Below are 21,585 nucleotides of genomic sequence, written 5' to 3'. Positions count from 1 at the left end.
GAGGACGAATAGGAACATTGATGACATGTTGACTCCTTTGATTTTTGTCCCCTTTACTGTAGTATTGTATACTGTAGTATTGTTTACTGTAGTATTGTATACTGTAGTCGGCCTACAGTGCATTGTAGGCTGTATAATGTACAATAAACACATTGTATGGCCTTGAACATGGTGCGTTCTATTTGTTACAGTACTGACTGCTCAATAGATGTTGACTGGTTGCAGGTTCATATCAACAAAGAACAAGAATGACAGTATCACAGAGACAAAGGACACGTTGGTGAGATGCAGGTACAGTACTGTAAACATAGGGGTACAAGGAGGAGGAGGAACAAAAGAAATTGCAAAGAGCAAAGCACAGTAGTGATTTCTGATGAATTTTGAGCGACTGTGATAGAACATGTTTTCGTTCATATGAAATTTGTTTTGATATTAAAAATCTACTTCTCCCTGAGAACCATATGTTTTGAACAATGTGTTTTCTATTTATTGATGTATTGTTTACTGACTGCTTGATAGTGTATATTATTTTGATCACTTTGTTTATGATTTGAGAGCAGTGTTTGGTTTTGAGCACAGGTAAATCTGTTTTGAGGTGAAAGTTTCATTTTGCAAGAGGATTCAGAGGTTTTGTAAATAGTGCTTTAAGATGAGGTTTTGTGTTTATAGTTTTGAGAAAATGGGTGACCGCTTCAAGGAATGTGTCTTAGCAATCGAGAAAAACTGTAAGTTATAGGAGCTGTATTTAACATTCTGAACATTAATATAAATGCAAACAACTAATTGCTGTGAAGATAGGAATAATGTCTATCTGAGAAGAGAATGAAGTCTTTCTTCCTCTGTGACAACATAGCCGGGCTGGCCGTGCATGCTTTTATATGTGAGTGTATGTGAGTGTATGTGAGTGTATGTGAGTCCATGTGAGTCTATGTGAGTGCATGTGAGTCCATGTAAGTCCATGTGAGTGTATGTGAGTGCATGTGAGTCCATGTGAGTCCATGTGAGTCGATGTGAGTCCATGTGAGTCCATGTGAGTGCATGTGAGTCTATGTGAGTCCATGTGAGTGCATGTGAGTCTATGTGAGTCCATGTGAGCGTATGTGACTGCATATGAGCGTATGTGAGTGCATGTGAGTCTATGTGAGTGTATGTGAGTCTATGTGAGCGTATGTGAGCGTATGTGAGCCCATGTGAGTGCATGTGAGTCCATGTGAGTCTATGTGAGTCCATGGGAGTCCATGTGAGTCTATGTGAGCGTATGTGAGTGCATGTGTATGTGAGCGTATGTGAGTCCATGTGAGTGCATGTGAGTCCATGTGAGTGCATGTGAGTGCATGTGAGTGCATATGAGCGTATGTGAGTGCATGTGAGTCTATGTGAGTGTATGTGAGTGTATGTGAGTCCATGTGAGTGCATGTGAGTCTATGTGAGTCCATGTGAGTCCATGTGAGTCCATGTGAGTCTATGTGAGTCTATGTGAGTGTATGTGAGTCCATGTGAGTCTATGTGAGTGCATGTGAGTGTATGTGAGTCCATGTGAGTCTATGTGAGTGTATGTGAGTCCATGTGAGTCCATGTGAGTCCATGTGAGTGTATGTGAGTCCATGTGAGTCTATGTGAGTGTATGTGAGTCCATGTGAGTGCATGTGAGTCCATGTGAGTGTATGTGAGTACATGTGAGTCTATGTGAGTCCATGTGAGTCTATGTGAGTCCATGTGAGTCTATGTGAGTCCATGTGAGTGCATGTGAGTTCATGTGAGCGTATGTGAGTCCATGTGAGTCCATGTGAGTGCATGTGAGTTCATGTGAGCGTATGTGAGTCCATTTGAGCGCATGTGCGTGTATGTGAGCGTATGTGAGTCCATGTGAGCGTATGTGAGTCCATGTGAGTGCATGTGAGTGCATGTGAGTCCATGTGAGTCCATGTGAGTGCATGTGAGTCCATGTGAGTGTATGCGTGTGTATGTGAGTCCATGTGAGTCCATGTGAGCGTATGTGAGCGTATGTGAGTGCATGTGAGTGCATGTGAGTCCATGTGAGTGTATGTGAGTGTATGTGAGTACATGTGAGTCTATGTGAGTCCATGTGAGTCTATGTGAGTCCATGTGAGTCTATGTGAGTCCATGTGAGTGCATGTGAGTTCATGTGAGCGTATGTGAGTCCATGTGAGTCCATGTGAGTGCATGTGAGTTCATGTGAGCGTATGTGAGTCCATTTGAGCGCATGTGCGTGTATGTGAGCGTATGTGAGCGTATGTGAGTCCATGTGAGTCCATGTGAGTCCATGTGAGCGTATGTGAGTCCATGTGAGCGTATGTGAGTCCATGTGAGTGCATGTGAGTGCATGTGAGTCCATGTGAGTCCATGTGAGTGCATGTGAGTCCATGTGAGTGTATGCGAGTCCATGTGAGTCCATATGAGTCCATGTGAGCGTATGTGAGCGTATGTGAGTGCATGTGAGTGCATGTGAGTCCATGTGAGTGTATGTGAGTACATGTGAGTCCATGTGAGTGTATGTGAGCCCATGTGAGTGCATGTGAGTCCATGTGAGTCCATGTGAGCGTATGTGAGTGCATGTGAGTCCATGTGAGTCCATGTGAGCGTATGTGAGCGTATGGGAGTGCATGTGAGTGCATGTGAGTCCATGTGAGTGCATGTGAGTACATGTGAGTCCATGTGAGTGTATGTGAGCCCATGTGAGTGCATGTGAGTCCATGTGAGTCCATGTGAGCGTATGTGAGTGCATGTGAGTGCATGTGAGTGCATGTGAGTCCATGTGAGTGTATGTGAGTACATGTGAGTCCATGTGAGTGTATGTGAGCCCATGTGAGTGCATGTGAGTCCATGTGAGTCCATGTGAGCGTATGTGAGTCCATGTGAGCGTATGTGAGTGCATGTGAGTCCATGTGAGTCCATGTGAGCGTATGTGAGCGTATGTGAGTGCATGTGAGTGCATGTGAGTCCATGTGAGTGCATGTGAGTACATGTGAGTCCATGTGAGTGTATGTGAGCCCATGTGAGTGCATGTGAGTCCATGTGAGTCCATGTGAGCGTATGTGAGTGCATGTGAGTGCATGTGAGTGCATGTGAGTGTATGTGAGTACATGTGAGTGTATGTGAGTACATGTGAGTGCATGTGAGTGCATGTGAGTGTATGTGAGTACATGTGAGTCCATGTGAGTCCATGTGAGTGCATGTGAGTGCATGTGAGTGCATGTGAGTGCATGTGAGTGCATGTGAGTGTATGTGAGTACATGTGAGTCTATGTGAGTCTATGTGAGTGCATGTGAGCCCATGTGAGTCCATGTGAGCGTATGTGAGTCCATGTGAGCGTATGTGAGTGCATGTGAGTCCATGTGAGTCCATGTGAGCGTATGTGAGCGTATGTGAGTGCATGTGAGTGCATGTGAGTCCATGTGAGTGCATGTGAGTACATGTGAGTCCATGTGAGTGTATGTGAGCGTATGTGAGTGCATGTGAGTGCATGTGAGTGCATGTGAGTGTATGTGAGTACATGTGAGTGTATGTGAGTGCATGTGAGTGTATGTGAGTACATGTGAGTGCATGTGAGTGCATGTGAGTGTATGTGAGTACATGTGAGTCCATGTGAGTGCATGTGAGTGCATGTGAGTGCATGTGAGTGCATGTGAGTGTATGTGAGTACATGTGAGTCTATGTGAGTCTATGTGAGTGTATGTGAGTGCATGTGAGTGTATGTGAGTGCATGTGAGTCCATGTGAGTGCATGTGAGTGCATGTGAGTCTATGTGAGTCTATGTGAGTCTATGTGAGTGCATGTGAGTCCATGTGAGTCCATGTGCGTGTATGTGAGTGTATGTGAGTCCATGTGAGTCCATGTGCGTGTATGTGAGCGTATGTGAGTCCATGTGAGTCCATGTGAGTGTATGTGAGTGCATGTGAGTGCATGTGAGATCATGTGAGCGTATGTGAGTCCATGTGAGTCCATGTGAGTGCATGTGAGTCCATGTGAGTGTATGTGAGTCCATGTGAGTGCATGTGAGTGCATGTGAGTCTATGTGAGTCTATGTGAGTGCATGTGAGTCCATGTGAGTCCATGTGAGTCCATGTGAGTGCATGTGAGTGTATGTGAGTCCATGTGAGTCTATGTGAGTGCATGTGAGTCCATGTGAGTCCATGTGAGTGCATGTGAGTCTATGTGAGTCCATGTGAGTCTATGTGAGTGCATGTGAGTCCATGTGAGTCCATGTGAGTGTATGTGAGTCCATGTGAGTGTATGTGAGTGCATGTGAGTGCATGTGAGTGCATGTGAGTGTATGTGAGTCCATGTGAGTGTATGTGAGTCCATGTGAGTGCATGTGAGTGCATGTGAGTCTATGTGAGTCCATGTGAGTCTATGTGAGTGCATGTGAGTCCATGTGAGTCCATGTGAGTGTATGTGAGTCCATGTGAGTGTATGTGAGTGCATGTGAGTGCATGTGAGTGCATGTGAGTGTATGTGAGTCCATGTGAGTGCATGTGAGTCCATGTGAGTGTATGTGAGCGTATGTGAGCGTATGTGAGTGTATGTGAATGTATGTGAGTCCATGTGAGTGTATGTGAGTGTATGTGAGCCCATGTGAGTGCATGTGAGTCCATGTGAGTCCATGTGAGTGTATGTGAGTCCATGTGAGTGTATGTGAGTCCATGTGAGTCCATGTGAGTGCATGTGAGTGCATGTGAGTCTATGTGAGTGTATGTGAGCGTATGTGAGTCCATGTGAGTGTATGTGAGTCCATGTGAGTGTATGTGAGTCCATGTGAGTGTATGTGAGTCCATGTGAGTGTATGTGAGCGTATGTGAGCGTATGTGAGTGTATGTGAGTCCATGTGAGTGCATGTGAGTGCATGTGAGTGCATGTGAGCGTATGTGAGTCCATGTGAGTCCATGTGAGTGCATGTGAGTCCATGTGAGTGTATGTGAGTCCATGTGAGTGCATGTGAGTGCATGTGAGTCTATGTGAGTCCATGTGAGTCTATGTGAGTGCATGTGAGTCCATGTGAGTCCATGTGAGTGTATGTGAGTCCATGTGAGTGTATGTGAGTGCATGTGAGTGCATGTGAGTGCATGTGAGTGTATGTGAGTCCATGTGAGTGCATGTGAGTCTATGTGAGTGTATGTGAGCGTATGTGAGTGTATGTGAGTGTATGTGAGTGTATGTGAGTCCATGTAAGTGTATGTGAGTCCATGTGAGTGTATGTGAGTGTATGTGAGCCCATGTGAGTGCATGTGAGTCCATGTGAGTCCATGTGAGTGCATGTGAGTGTATGTGAGTCCATGTGAGTGTATGTGAGTGCATGTGAGTGCATGTGAGTGCATGTGAGTGTATGTGAGTCCATGTGAGTGCATGTGAGTCCATGTGAGTGTATGTGAGCGTATGTGAGCGTATGTGAGTGTATGTGAGTCCATGTGAGTGTATGTGAGTCCATGTGAGTGTATGTGAGTGTATGTGAGCCCATGTGAGTGCATGTGAGTCCATGTGAGTCCATGTGAGTCCATGTGAGTCCATGTGAGTGTATGTGAGTGCATGTGAGTCCATGTGAGTGCATGTGAGCGCGCTCCTCTGGTTTTCTCGCGGCTGTCGCTCTGCTCATACGGTGGTTACAGCTGATAACAGACAGACAGCATCGTCATAGAAGGTTAGCACCCACCCTCCTAGAGACACTGTTTATAAGAAAGTATCCTTTATTAATCCCCTATTCTCTGCATTTAACCCATCCTTAATGAAGGAGCAGTGTGCTCCTTCATCTGAATCAACAATAAATTCCTTTTCTTTTTTTACAAAGAATTCTATTGTTGTCTTTTCCACAATGCACAAACAAACACAAAGACAGAACAGAACAGAACAAAACAAAACAAAACAAGGCACAAAACAAATAACATAAAGGCATTTCAGATAGAGATATCAATGGCATGCTTTTTTTTTCTTCTAATTTCTTTAGTAAAATGAAGCAGCTGTTTTGTAAGTACATTTGGAACGATAGGTGCTCAAGACTGCGCATGACCCTGTTATACCTACCATATGACAGAGGGGGGTTAAAACTCCCTTACATCCAGAGATACTATTGGCTGCCCAACTACGAGCAGCCTCATATTGGTTTGAACACCAGTCAACGCTGCACTGGATAAGAATGGAGAAAACCACAACTTCAAAAATCCCCTTACATCTCTACCTTTATTCAGCAAACTTAACCACTTTAAAGAAACATACGGCAAAGCCCTTTGTTAAAAATACGCTGACAGTATGGCATGAGCTGTTAAGTTACCTTGGGGAAAAAACTCCTCTATCCCAATATTCACCTATTTGGGAGAACAGAAACTTTACACCAGGTACTAACAACCCTGGTTTTTAGTTATGGGGCAGACAGAGGTATCGCAAAGATTTCAGATTTGTATGATTATGATAGTCATACTCTTTTATGTCTGTCCACAGGCCGAGCAAACAAAAGTGGATAGAGGGACTGCTGCGGTGCCTTGCCCTTGAGAAACTTACTTATGTAGTTAAAGAGAAATATAACACCTTTGCAAACATTTGAGGCTCATTTATGGAGTTTCTGGGGGGGGGGCTTTTATTTCTTCTCTCACTGGTCACATTTAAGGAACGTGGGAACATTCTATTTGTGGGGTATAATATGTATCTATCTGTGCATATGCATATCTGTCACCCTCTCCTGTTATTTTTTGGTTCTCTGTTGAGGAACAGTCAGTAACGCCTAACAAAAATAAAAAACCTTTTCTATACACGGAGATTTACAGCCTATGCATATAACTGACTCCCACATATAGATTAACCAACCTTCCTATGTGTAACCTCACTAGTGTTAAACAGAAAAGAGAACAAAACAATTACATGAAACTAAAAGTCCACCATAAATAACAAGAAAAAGCGCTATAGACTCCACGACGATATTAGGCTTCAAATACTAAATAACCTGCCACTTTAACAGCAGACTAAAGTGTGACCAACAGCCAACACAGAGATGTAAAGGTAGTATACATTTGACAGCATCTGCTGTCACGGTCTGACAGACAGGCAACAAACACGAAGAACAGAGGGATTATCAATGATTTAATAAAGCAACTGAAACTATAGAGACCAGGGATGAACCGCTACCTTGTGGTTTCAGGACGACCTCTTTCTCCATGAACATGATAACTTTACATAGTACAAAAGTACACAGACATAAAACGTTGTTACGCCGTTAACAGGTTACACTTGCGCAACTTGTCGATATCCATGAGATCAGATGTAAGTTCAACATTGAGCATGAATTGAGAGCGGTCGTATCAAATCTACAACCCTGTTTTAAAAAGAGTTGTTGAGGAAGGCAGCTCATTGCAGCCACTAATACTGATACAACGTGATAGCTCACACATATCTGCACTCATGTTGTTTTGTTTTGCACAGGTTGCACCTTATTGTTATTATCTTAAAAAGATATTCAGTGCAAAACAGGTTAATTGCAGCCACAATAGGCATTTTTTTTGTAGTGGGGCATGAACATTTTTCTTCCTCCAAAGTGGGGAGTGACAAAAAAAGTTTGAGAACCACTGCCTTAGCCCCTCCATCCCTCAGCATGGTGCATTAAATCAGTGTTTGATAAAGGTAGATGCTTCCTTTTTGTATACGTCGAGGCGATGCTAATCTTAACCGTATGACCGCAATGATGTCGTGCAGAGTGTCACATCTCTGGACAAGGAGCACTGCCTCCTGCAGCCTCAGACATAGCAGCTAATTCTTCATCCCTGCTTTGGTTATTTTCTATTGCTCCTTTTGTCAAATGGTTCAATTGACTTCTTCATGTGATTTTTGTTCTTGCTCTGTGACAGATCCATCCATCATCCATAGTCTTTTGTTTATCCATGGATGGGTCACGGCGGCAGCAGGCTAGCCAAGGCATTCCAGAAGTCCCTCTCCCAGAAACATTTCCCAACTCTTCCTTGGGAACCCTCCTCCGGGTTGGAAGTGCCCAGAAAACCTCTAGGGAAACGTCCTGATCAAATGCCAGAACAAGTTCACCAGGCCCTTACGCATAGAAGCAGCGGCTCCCACTGGATGTCTGAGCTCCACTTTATCTCTTCTGTTGATGATCTAATACCCAAACTCACAACCATAGGTGAGGGTTGGAACATAGATCAACTGGTAAATCGAAAGCTTTGCCTTTTCGGCTCAGCTCACTCACTTTAAGGGTCTGGTACAGCGCCTGCTTCACTGCTGATGCTAGAAGCATGTCACGCTCCCTCACTGAATCTCCTGGCGGATGAAGATCATGTGGAATGACAACATAACAACAAGGCCTTGTGTAAAAAGGATGAGAGGTAAACAAGATCATTATGCAAAAGTCCCAAAAATGCAGGATAAAAACTAAAAGTCTTGTTTACTTCACAGAGTCCTTTGTAAGTCTGCCGCCATGTTCCCTTGTCCAGCCACACAGCTCATCTCTCCAGTTCCAGCTCTGCAGGTTAGCCACTAGCTAACAACATTGTGTTGAATTGTGTCGCTGTGCTCACGTTCCCATTAACATTGGGATTTTGCTGAAGACTGTGGCCAATTCAAAAACACAAACATAAACTACTCACAACACTCTTTATTTTAACACAATACGAGCATCCTTTATCTCAGGGGTGGGCAAACTTTTTGGCTCAGGGGACAAAAATTTGACAGATGGGCCGGGCCAGTATCAGATGGATGGAGAGTGTTTGTGTGAACCTGTCACGGGAGGACAATGTTTAGGACCCAAATGCAGACCACATGAGAGTATGAGTATCTGGTAAAACAGATTATTGGAGCCAAAGGGAAGGTGGGGAGCCTGTGGTCCGCCACAGAGGGTGCTGGGCGGTGTGAGACCCGTGGCTCTACACTAGACGACGGCGAGGCCGGCAGGGGGCGGTGTGAGAATATAACGTAAATGACTCAGCTTTTTTGTTCAACTCGCTGGTTAAATCTTCATCAATTTGTTCTACACGCCGAGTCACTGTTCTGCGTGATAAACTCAATTTTTCAAATTTTTTTTGCTCTCTGGACATAAGAGACCTGCTGTTTCTACCATACATTCTTTCAAAAACTCTCCTTCAGAGAAAGGCTAGCTGGCTTTTGCTAATTTGAATGCGAGCAAAAAACTTGCCTTGGTGCTTGATTCTTGTATAGCAGTTTGGCGGAGAAAAATATTTTGCTGACTCTTTAAATTGGCCAACCTCTTAGCAGTAGCTGCCCGTTCTGTCGTTGACTGTTGGCTAGCATAGTTAGCATGCTTGGCGGAAAAGTGGCGGCTAATATTGTATTCTTTGAATACTGCAATGGTTTCTTGGCAAATAAGACATACTGCCTCTGATCGTACTTCGGTGAAAAAATACTTAGCAGTCCACTCATTAAAGACTCTGCACTCACTGTCGACTTGTCTTTTCTTGGGTCCACTCATTGTGACAGAAGGGATCAATGCAGGAGGATGGCAGGAGGCTGACAGACAGAACCCTGTATGTCACATGACATGAGCGCGCAGGGTGGCGCAGTTCCGTGGGTCGAATGTGGTTAGTTATGTTAGTTATACTGAGGAAAAATACTCTGCATGCAGCTGTCAGTTCATTATACAACTCTAAAACTGTTGTAGTACAAACCCTGTCTCCGGCGACAGAAAGTGATTCATATTACTGTAATTCTTCTAAAGTTAACGCTTTACGCTTTAGGATTCTAAACCGCTAAGAAGTGGAGCTTTTCAGTGTTTTGCGGTATATTACGGAAATAAAAAAAATAAAAAAAGTGCCGCCCTTGTCTTTGGGATCAGTGGGGGAGGCGTGGAATTGACCAGCGCAGCACAGCAAGTGTTGTGTGTCGCTGTAGTTCAGCAGAACACGGCAGGCAGCGGTCCGCACAGCGCGTACAAACTGCTGTAACGCCTCTCTGTTCCCGACTTGATTTTCCCAAAGCACGATGACCACAACACACCAGCGTTGATGTTTCTTCATGCTTATGTATTGCACAGCGCTCTTTTAGGCTTTTCGTGTGTGTGTTCTTTTGCAGCAGAGCCGTGTGCGCAGCAGAAGGCATTACAGCGGTCTTTCTGCTGCAGCAGAACACACACACGAAAAGCCTAAAAGAGGCTGTGCAATAAATAAGCATGAAGAAACATCAACAAGAGCTACAAGAAAAGCTACAAGAGCAAAAGTCACATTGTAATTTCTTTTCTTTTTTGTCTTATAGGAATTCCCCGCAGCGCTTAGAAACAGTTACCAGTAATTACAAGTGTAAGAAAGTGGTTCAGTCTCTGGGACAGAGTCAGAGAAGAACTGAAGAAGTGCACAGTTATCACAGTATATATAGGCAAGTGTGTGGGAAGATCTCTGTCAAAACATAGTGGGAGTAACAGGTGCATGTGATTAAAATCTGCTTTGACCTTGGTCACATGCTCAATAGCGTGTTTAAGTGGTTGCAGCTGCAAAAGCTACTCAAGGTCAGCTGATAAAAAACAGGACCATATTTAGACCCGTCTTCCGTCTACAACAGGATGCTATCTAATATAACCATATATAAATGTCATAAAAATGTCATAAAAATAACAGGAATGTACTACAGTGTATTTAAGCACAATTTCACTCAAAACAATTAGCATAATGCAGCATGATAAAAAGACTATTTCAATCAAAACAATTAATTATAATGCATTGTGATAAAACACTATTTCACTCAAAACAATTTAGTCATAATCCATCGTGACAAAAACTATTCACTCAAAGCAATTTAGTTATAATGCATCGTGATAAAAACTAGTCACTCAAACAATTTAGTTATAATGCATCATGATAAAAAATATTCAGAAGAAAGAAGAAAGAAAGTATCCTTTATTAATCCCCTTGGGGAAATTCTTCTCTGCATTTGACCCATCCCTGGATAGGGAGCAGTGGGCAGCCACTCAAAACAATTTAGTTATAATGCAGCGTGTTAAAAACTATTCACTCAAAGCAATTTAGTTATAATGCAGCGTGATAAAATACTATTTAATTTAAAACAATTTAGTTATAATGCAGCGTCATAAAAACTATTCACTCAAAAAAATTTAGTTATAATGCAAAAGAGAAAATGAAAAGAAAAGAGAAGAACTCGTACTTTACATAACCCAATCCTCAACAGTACCATGTGAAATATTTCTTCCAGCCAAGTACCCCCTGACCAGTGCAAAGCATTTTGGGTTGAAGAAAATATGTAATACACAGCGCAGTGCCATCAGTGTCTGGTTTAATATAGAATATATACAATTTGGTTCATGAACTTACACTTATATTTCATTGAATATTAATTAAATAACTTTTTTTTTCTTCTTCTTTATAAATGTACTTTAGTAGAGAATGTGCACAATATGACGACAGGGATCAGCGAACAAGTATTTTCATTTTTTTGTGTGTGTTGATCTGTTTGCAATAGTAATGCATAAAGTGACAGGAAGGTAAAGTGAACAAATGAGAAGAAATACAACTAATAAAAAAAGGAAGAAATTGAAAATAAGGAAAAATAATTAATCATAACACGCCCACCCACAAACCCACCCACACACATGGCCTTTACATTTGTTCACAAAGTTTGTAGTACATGGACTTTCTTCTGTTTAAAAGGAAAAAAGGCATTTGTTACTGATAATAATAACTATAATAATATACTATAACTATGACTATAATAACTATTTTTAAAGTTTTTTTTTTAATGAATGCTCATTTTAAATATATGGAGTGCCTTCACGGGTCCACGTACCCCTATTTGAGAACCACTGCTCTGGTCAACTGGCCATCTCTCCATACCCGCAGATAAATCCACTGGTACCAGTTCATCTATACAAACCCCCACATATCTCCGCTCTCTACTCCTCATCTCCAACAGACCTCAATTCAATTTCATTTTCAGGACTCCACCGGCCAAACGCACCCATGTCCACAATCTGAAAAAAAAAAAGGTTTCTGGCATCATCTACATGTAACAACATAAACTTTATGAATTGTAAAGGCTGATCTGGAGCAGTGTGGACCTGAATCACCAAATGCTGCCATCCATCACTCACCAGCAATTGGGAAAGTTCCATTTCTGCCCACATTCTTAATCAATCTTCTCCCAGGCTTCCTTGACTGGAACAGGCATGTAGGTGGGCAGAACTCCAGCTGAAGTTAGACAAATAAACCAACATTTTAAAATCATATTGTAGTTTTTGTAAAGCTATTGTTATTTATTTATTTAAGCACTGTACTTTGCATTGTTGCAGATTTTCTGCTGTTGTTAGCTAAAGGGATTATATTTGTATGATATGGAGCCCCAAAGTGTTCAACATTAGAATAATAGAAAATACATCATGAAGTAAATGAATATGGATGTAGTAGATAAATATAGATTGTGATACGTGAATCAACCAACATTTTGTGAAATAATTAATTATTAAAACTAAAGTCACTGTTCTGAAATGTTGTGCATTTTATTGAAAATAGCACGTAAAAAAAAACATTAATTAAAGGTGCAATGTGTAATATCTGGCCACATGCTCCAAACAAATGTTCATCAGTATGGTTACATATTAAAAGAGCAAACGTTACAAAACCGTTAAAAACATTGTATGGAACCAAAATGTGCTATGTATGTTGGTGAATTTATCATGAAATGCATTTTCATATGTAATTCCCATTATTTGTTTGAGCTGTGATGTCTGATCATGCTTGTGCTGTAAATAAAGATTGATGAGAACAGAGAATGACCTGTGGGCATGTGGTCTGGAGTCTCATGACTAATGGCTACTCACTATTGTGTTGTCCAAATAGCAATTACACAAAAAAGTGTACATACACACAATACAAACACATTATATGTGTGAATACAGTGACATCTATGTTATATAACTGAGACACAAGACTAAAAAAATAAAGATAAATGTTGATACGACATATTCTTATTATATGTGTGAGTTGAGGAATTATTGTATAATCCATGATTTAAAAAAACCTGTACATGGACTTTGTCAGTAATCCAACCCGTTAAGGTTGAATGCTCTTAGAGTACAATAGAGAGACAGCGTGATGGATTTCTTTATTTAATTTGAAGTCTACAGCTCCATCTAGTGGCTGGAGAGGTAACAGATCGCCCTGACAACAGCTCCTGATTCAGCTGATATTAGATACTGGTATGGGGGCGACACTTTGAACAAGCTGTCCTGCTCCACATCCACACATCAGTGACATCACGTTGAGATGAGTGATACGCTGGTCCTCTCGTCACAAGCAGCATACAGACCAGAGTGAGCAGGAAGCCCACTCACAACGAGCCCATCTAACCTCTAACCTCTTATACGCTCAATTTATGTACTTTGACTGTTTCACAACATGTTTACATATTTCTTCTCATTACGTATATTACTACATTCCTGATTCAATTCTGTCTAACTAATTCTTTTTATACCTATATTTAATAAGTATTTTTGTAGGGAGCCTGATATCTTAGAGTTTCCATGCCATGAAAATACTTTGTAATTGCTGTGCATATGACAATAAATAATGTAAAACTTGAAACACTTACAGCATAGTGATCAGTGGAGAGGACAAAGGACAAAGGAGGAGAATCCTCCTCCACCTCACTGGGAGACAGGGACCACCAGCAGGACCAAGTGAGACTCTTTATCAGGCTGAACTGTCACGAGCAGTCAGCACTTACCACAAACCATCCAACTTAAAAAGTGCTATTTGCAGAACTCATCCTGGCTCTACTGAGCACATTTATTTAAAATGCTCTTTAAGATTAAAATTGAAATTTCTCTGCACATGACCATCAGACCTGTGCTCCTAAATTGTGACATCTAACCCTCATCCCTCTGATATGGTGATGGAGTGCATCCACTGGATGAGTGATGCATGTGTGGAATTAACCTCAGAGGATGTGAGATGATTTGACTGTAGAGAATGAGTGCTTAGCAGGTTTACGTTCCACAGCCCTCTATACATTTGGCTTGCGGCTGAATCTCCCAGCAGATTATGATGTCACGGTGGAGTGGCAGATTCAGCCCTTCATCTGGAGCCACAGGATTAAGTGCATAGGTAATGCTCTGACTGCTCAGGAGCAGTCCAGCTGACTTCATGTAGTCCTGCTGGCTTCTCCACTGTGGACCTCGCAGAAAAGGAAATTGTGGATTTTAGCTGTCTAAAGATGAGGAATAACAAAAAGACAATGAGAGACATCTGCTGCTTGTTTCCCCTCTTTTGGTGAGATAAACTATCTGTCCTGCAGCTATTTGTGAGAGGAATTTGAATTGAACTTGTCAACGGTAAAAGAAAGTCTTTGTCAAACGTTATTAAAAAGCTGAAAGAGGCTTGTGCTTTATGTTGAGGAACACTCATTCTTCAGTACGTTTTACTAACACTAACATTGTTTTTTCTAGACTGAAACTGCTACCCATAAGAACCAGAAGACGAGATGAAGGTGAAATGGACCATGCTGGGCATGGTGGTCTTCTTCCTGCTCTCCGTGGTCATGACCTGCTGCTTCATATGGCAGTATAGGATGCCAAAGCTGAAGACAGGTAAAGTCTATCAGACCAACACACATTTACACCTTCAGAACACCCACACATGACTCTCCAACCTGGAACTACTTTTGGGCCCTCGCCTCCTGAGTCTCTTTGGTGTAATTGCTCGTTTGCAGGAGCGGCAGCAGGATTACATGAAGCTGGAAATAGTAGCAGCAGAATTAGAAGTTAAAGCTGATTTTAACTCCTGCTGAGAGACGGAGGAGCAAAGGTGCAGCTGAGCAATGACAACAGCCTCTGCCTTCAGTTGCTCATGCGTTGTGTGTATACCTCTGAATTTGTCTCAGTGTTCAGAGTGTACTGTCTGACTGTGACAAACATGAGGTCACACAATAAAAAAACACTCATCTTTACCTGTTACTCCTGGGAAATGAAAGCAGATATTTACAGCGCTTCATAAAAAACTGTACAGTATGATTGTTTTACAGCTAGTGCACATTCTGCATTGTTGTTGTATCTAAAACCTGTATTCCCTACCAACTACTACTAATACTATAAATCATGATTTTAGCACCTTAACTTTAGTAAATATTTTACAAACTGAAGAATACTGTCCTATCACAAGACTATTAGATAGTGTACTGTATTAGTAATAAGGTATAAGGTGTGGCAATTAATTAGTTAATCAGCCACCCAACTGGACAGGGGGGTTTCTGCACTTTTAGAAGCACATTTGTCATTTACCTTGATTAAAAAGACCAGTAAAAAATACATTGAAAAACGTTTCAGTTGTAAACATTATAAACGATATCCCATTTACTTCCATTGTGTTGCGGTTGAGACTTCCTAGAACCTGGTCAAGTAAAACCAAAACTATCTGCACACTATCTGTACACTAACAGTGTTTTCTTTCATTATTTCAGTGAATTAACCCTTTAACATGCTGCACATAATATAAGTGACGTATTGTTTTAAGCTTTCCATTTTCTTACGCTTACTTGAGGGAGAAATATGGAGATCTATTAAACAGATTTTTGAAGAAAGGATAACTAAACAAGAAACAAGACAAAATAACTAAACAAGAAACAAGAAGAAAGGATAACTAAACAAGACTAGAAAACTAGACGATGAAGAGATCATTCATGGGGAAGAAAAGATCATCAATCAAACATGTCCATCAAATCCCAATAAAGGCAAGCATGCAGGTCATGTTCATGATTAAACCCAACTTCTTTCTCCTTTTTCCTGAGCGTTCATACAACCAAACGCTGAATGTTTTTGTGTTCTGCATGTGTTAATAACACAAGATGCAACATGAGCAATAGACAGCATTTAAGTTGTTGCTCACTCTTGACTGAGCTAGGCTCGAAGTTTACCCCCTGCGTCCTGTCTTTGTGCTAAGCTAGGCTAAATGTCCTGTAACTAGTCAATCACTGACTCTAGGATTGACAACAAAAATATAAGTTTCACAAATGGTTAAAAAATCTTTTCAAATCGTTTTGAAATACATCAAGCTCAAGAAGTTATCCAGTCGCACCTGGGACCTGCTAAAACCTTCTAACTGTGCATCTCTGGTTATAACAATACACATTGTTATACAAAATACATATATATCCCCAACAGACATATGTCTACATGTGCCATATGTGACAACTTTGGCTCTTTCCCTTTTTCACAGAAGTGGTTGGACAACCAGAGGCAGTAGAGGAGATGTGCCCTCTCTTCCCTGAGCCTGTGCCCCTCACACATCCCATCACATCGCTGAGAGTGGCCTTAGAAAAGGTCAATCTATTTGTATCTCCTTTTCCTTCATCATATAACAATGTTTTGTTATATGACATAATTCTGGGTATGCTTGTAGTTTTCTTACTGAATGTTCTCCTAACAGATCGACGTACTCCTGAGGGAGAGCGTTCACCCCACCAAGCTGCCAGCCATATCCGCCATCGTGGTTTTAAATGACTCTGTTTTGTGGAATGGAAACTTTGGCAAGAAGAACATAAGCGACCCCTCATCATCTGCACCCAATGAGTACACAGTGTACAGGTGAGATTTACAACTGGTGTGGAAGAGATTAATATAAAATATGACAGAGATACGACAAACGGGAAGTGGTGATTTGTCTCAATGCCACATACCTATTCATTAATAATAATGGTAGCCAGCTCCATCTGAACAATAATAATTCCCACATGATGTAACCTGCAGTCTAATTCTTCTGTCGACTTGCATCTGATCTGAGGCTTAGAGTTAGAATTAGGATTAGACATCATTGTATTAAGTAAGTGCAATATAGGATCAGTGATCAATGAGACTGAACCACTCAATACATGAAGTGCTTACATCCGATCTGTGCAGCAGCAGTGGGGACGCTATGTATTTTCAAAGCAGGATACACGCATGTGTTGCGATAACTTTAATCACTGTGATTGCAGAATTGCGAGCCTCTCTAAGATCTTCCCCACACTGATGCTGTACAAACTGTGGGAGGACGGCCTGGTGGACTCTCTGGACGACCCTCTGGACAAATACGCAGACAACTTCACCATTAAGGACCCTCTGTGGAAAGGCGGGGGCCCAGCATCCTCGTCAGCCAGGACCCTCGGCAGCCACTCCCCTGGACTCACCCTACGGAGGATGGTCGGCCAGCTCTCTGGTAACCACACTTCTGTATGTGTTTAAAAACATGGTGACCATCTATGATAATCTACATTGAAGCTACAGTTGGCCACTTTAATAAAACATACCTTTTTTGTCATACTTCTGCCACTCACAGTAACCTGTGGATATAAACTGGTTCCTCTGACTCCTCTGAATGCTCCTAACAGAGGGCTGCAGGGTGACATATTTGTAGGCAAACTCAGAAGTTGGCATCACACTGGTGCCCTCAACAAAAATCCAATGGGCTTTTTCTATTGGATTTTGGATTATTGCATAACTATAGCTCTGTCGAAAACAAATGTGTATGATACATGATTTGTTCAGCTTCACAAATGAACACCAATTATTAAGATTTTGAAGCATCAATACAATCAGCAGAAGTAAAAGGCTGAAGTTAGGCGATAAACAAACGGTTGCATGACTTCACGTCGCCGCCACTAAGCTGGAGGCGGGGTGACCTTCTCATTGAGCCACTCATTAGCAACCGCCTGTTAAGATCCATAAGAGCTTGTGGGATATTTACTGATGTATTTCATGTCTTTGAACAACACGTTAAATTCTCGTCAGCTTGTGTTAACCACAGCCTTTATATAGGCAGCTAACCCCCCCAAAAAGTGCAAAAAACAACTACATTTAGCGTGTTAGAACTCATTCCTGCAGCGCTGGATGGCACAACCAATCAGAGCCAAGGAGTACATTACGCTCATCAAGATTATGTTCCCACATTGCCTTTCTTTTGCCTCTAATATTTTCAGAAAATTATATTAGTGTACTGCTCAGCTGCAAAATGAGAAAGTTTGTGACCCAGCCGCCCACCAACTGGAGCGAACTTTCTTTTTACAGATTATATGTCACATGTACTACTGTGAAGATATAGTGACAGTTTAAGTTTTTTATTAAAGTTACTAAGTAGTAACTTTAAAGCTTTAATGGAACATACATCAAATAAATGTGGAACCTGGTTCCAGATCTCTGAATCACCACTATAAAGCTCTGATTTGTTCAGTGATTAAATTAGTTCTGGTGTTCGCCTGGTGGAGAAACAGTCAACCAATCACAGCTTGGCAGGTGGGAATATAATAATGGGGATTTCATTTTATAATATAGTAAAATATTACTTTTTTTGCAGATTCTTCATTCATATGCAGAATAGTTGGCTATGAGACAATACTTTGGTATCAGAAGTGAGCTGGTTTCCCTTTGCAGTCTGTGTAGTATTGACCAATCATGTAAGAGCAGGCTTTGGTTGAACGCAGGTAAACAGACCGTGTGGAGAGCAAATGAGGCAGAACACTGGCCAAAAGCACATTTCAAAATAAGCATCAATCATGATTGCAGGGACAGAGTCCACTTATGAAGCAACTTTTAAAACAACATCTTTTAATCATGGAAACAACAAGTTAACTGTTAACTGTTTCAATTGAACTCCAGTTTTCTTTGGCAAAACATATTTGTCACTGGATATTTTGGGCAAAACTCGACCAATCTCTTTGTAAAGTGTGATTGTGGGAACGTGGTGGGTGCAGTGGCCCTATGTAACACGACCCTGTTACTCTCGAGAGTCTCGGCCAGGTACACAAGAGGGCAACATGCTGGGCTTGATTAGTAATGACGTTTATTTCGCTGTGCACTCTCCCTGAAGGCACCCGCCTCGTTATGATGGCGGCTTCGGCTGTCTCGGCCATGTCCACTCCGCTCTCAGCTCTCCCGTTCCACAGCCGCTACTGCTGTTTATATTGGGGGGAGAGACACACAAACACAGATTGCCCCCAGCTGAGGCCAATTACACCTCATGCTCACACCCGTTCCCTGAACCACCCCCTCGTTCCGTTCCCTCTGCAGCTGAGCGCAAACCCTGCCCCACTGCCACACCCTATTTCTACTGCTGGTACGGGGAGATGATGCTGTCAATGGAAGATTGCAGTTAGGGCTAAACAAGCAAACAATAACTGCTGGTCTTTGACTCTAGTTTTTCTCATGAAAGTCAAATGCACTTCACCATCATCGACCATCCTGACCTCCACTCCCTATCTTTAGGCGTTGATACAGAAGATACATCCATAGAAATCCTGCATTACCACGAAACCCTGCATTTGACATACATTGTGAGGTGCAGAAACATCCAATAGACTAAGAATGCCTTAGATTTCAGGCTGTAGAGCATTGGTTGTGAACATCTACAGAAATTAACACTGTATATCCATGCCTTGCGCTTCTTGAAGTGGCAAGTTAATAACAAAGCTGTTGCATTGTGTAACTGTGTCAACATCCTATCATCCCATTTCATCACCGTCAAATAGATCAGCACCAGTGTGTGAAGGAAGTACAAAATGTAGGTCTAAACTGTCATACTCACCATGTTGTTTCTGTTAAGGACAAGTCTCTACCAGCCACTGCAGCACCTCAGATAACCTGGGCTCACATGGACAGAGAGAGAGGCTATATTTACACTGAGCTGTGTCCAGATATAGAGCTAATCAGCTCTGTGCACTTAGAATGAAAAGGAGGGATTAACAGAGGATGCCTTGCTGAAGGTACACGTCTTTCAGGGACAGCTATTCATCAAAATTCATAGTGATCCATCTAATACAAAAATCACCCTCATGTTAGAGGAAGTATTTCTGAGGGCTGTGCATATCCACACAAAATCATGTGATCAAGTTGATTTTAAGATACGTCACTCTAGGTGTAAAGATTGTCTGGTTCTGTGGATGATCATCACATTTATTAAAGTCTCAGGTGTTTTAGTATTGATCATGGTGATCAACTAACTGACTTTGGGGGTACAAGGACGACATAGTTTACAGATTTATTCACCAGTTTTACTCACTGATGTTTTCTAACATTTCTACAGGGTTACCCAGAAGATTAAGGTCAACTAATCTCCTTTGGAATGGAGACACAGAAGCAGCCCTTAATTTGTTGCAGGATGATATCCTTGTGGCTGATCCCGGCACCAAGTAAGACTCTGTGTCCTTCCTGTGCTGCTCTATTTTTGACTCGAGTGACTTTAGTTTTTCAGTGCATTTGTACATTCTGAAAAGAAAGAGGAGGTTGGTTTAAATGTATAGAACAATGATCCTTTTTGTATTTTGCATTGCAGAGATAGCTTGCAAGCCTCTCTGACGTTACTTTCTTTTTTCCCTCAGATGCCACTACAGCAATGTTGCTTTTTCCTTATTGGCCAACATTTTGGCCCAGAGGGTGACTGGCACAGACTTTGAGAGCTGGGTGTCAGACAACATTCTGGATCGGCTCAGCATGGAGGACACTGGTTTCAACATAAATCCATCCATTCAGAGGCAGATGGCTGTGGGTGTATACAGCAACGGCCAGCCAGCTCCCCTCTACGACCTTGGCTGGTACCGACCCGCAGGCCAAATGTATTCCACAGCAGCTGACATGGCCAAGCTCATGATGGCTCTTCTGGGCGCATATAGCGGGACCCTGCTCCGCCAGGACACCCTGAACACCATGCTGACCCCACTCTTCCGATGCCACAGCGGCTACTTTGCCAACTCCACCGGCACACCTTGGGAGATCAACGAGCAGTTTGGCTATGATGTGGTGAAGAAGGACGGCGACCTGGATGGTTATGCGGCCACCCTCTCCCTGGTGCCACGGCTCAAGCTGGGACTGGTGATCCTGATGGCTGGGGTTCGGCCTGCAGACCAGGACCTTGTGAGCCAGGTCTACAGCTATCTCATCCCCGCAATGGAGAGGGCTTTTAGAAACGCTCAACGAACTCTCACACCGCCGCCCAACTCGGCTCCCTATGTGGGCTTTTTCACTTACAGGAATATGACCTTCTATGAGATTAAGGTGGACTCAGACGGGGTGCTGGTCATGCATCAGTTTGGACCACAGGTGGACACAACTGTCCCCTCCAAGTACCGAACTATTCGGCTGGATTACCTGCAGGATAGGGTGTTCAGGGTGGTGTTTGAGAGCCCATACCCTTGCAAACTAAAGGTGAACAGTGCTTCTGTCTCCCTGGAGGCACAGGACAGACAGCTTTTCAACTTTTACCTCTTCAACAGGAAAGGCGTGTCGCCAGGGTTTGATTCCCCAGGACTCAACACTTACAAGGTGACCAGGATAGCTGGCAGACCATACTTTACTTCATAAATGCAGGAACTCAACCAGTTCCACACTGACTGAGGGTTACGTTAAGGACACATGCAGTGGGGAACTTGATATGGCACACATGGCAGTTTTCAACTGTTTTGTCACTGGTCATGTGATGCTCTCTTGCTAAGGTTTATATGGTTAATCTGAACTTGTATTTTTATTATTATTCATTTAATACAATTGTTGTACTACTGTCCCAATTCAATGATATAGTCATATCCAAATGTCTTTGAACTAATACAAGCAAAGCAACACTGATGACAGTACTGTTTAAATGTTTCCTTAGACGTGTT

General features: G+C 42.3%; 1 protein-coding gene across 1 annotated transcript; it reads left to right on the top strand.

Moving 5' to 3' along the window:
* Positions 1 to 14,448: 14,448 nt before the first annotated feature.
* LOC306743209 (putative beta-lactamase-like 1) lies at positions 14,449 to 21,289 on the top strand (the record flags this gene model as incomplete). The annotated part of the gene is made up of 6 exons (XM_079225704.1): positions 14,449 to 14,554; positions 16,179 to 16,282; positions 16,389 to 16,546; positions 16,936 to 17,156; positions 20,016 to 20,121; positions 20,311 to 21,289. The coding sequence occupies 6 exons, from the start codon at positions 14,449 to 14,451 to the stop codon at positions 21,287 to 21,289; spliced, it is 1,674 nt and encodes a 557-aa protein (XP_079081830.1).
* Between the last annotated feature and the right edge of the window lie 296 nt (positions 21,290 to 21,585).

This window comes from Taurulus bubalis (assembly GCF_910589615.1).
Source record: "Taurulus bubalis genome assembly, chromosome: 11".
Classification (NCBI taxonomy): domain Eukaryota; kingdom Metazoa; phylum Chordata; class Actinopteri; order Perciformes; family Cottidae; genus Taurulus; species Taurulus bubalis.
The sequence above is the reverse complement of the archived record's forward strand: the minus strand, read 5'-3'. Positions and strand labels throughout refer to the sequence as shown.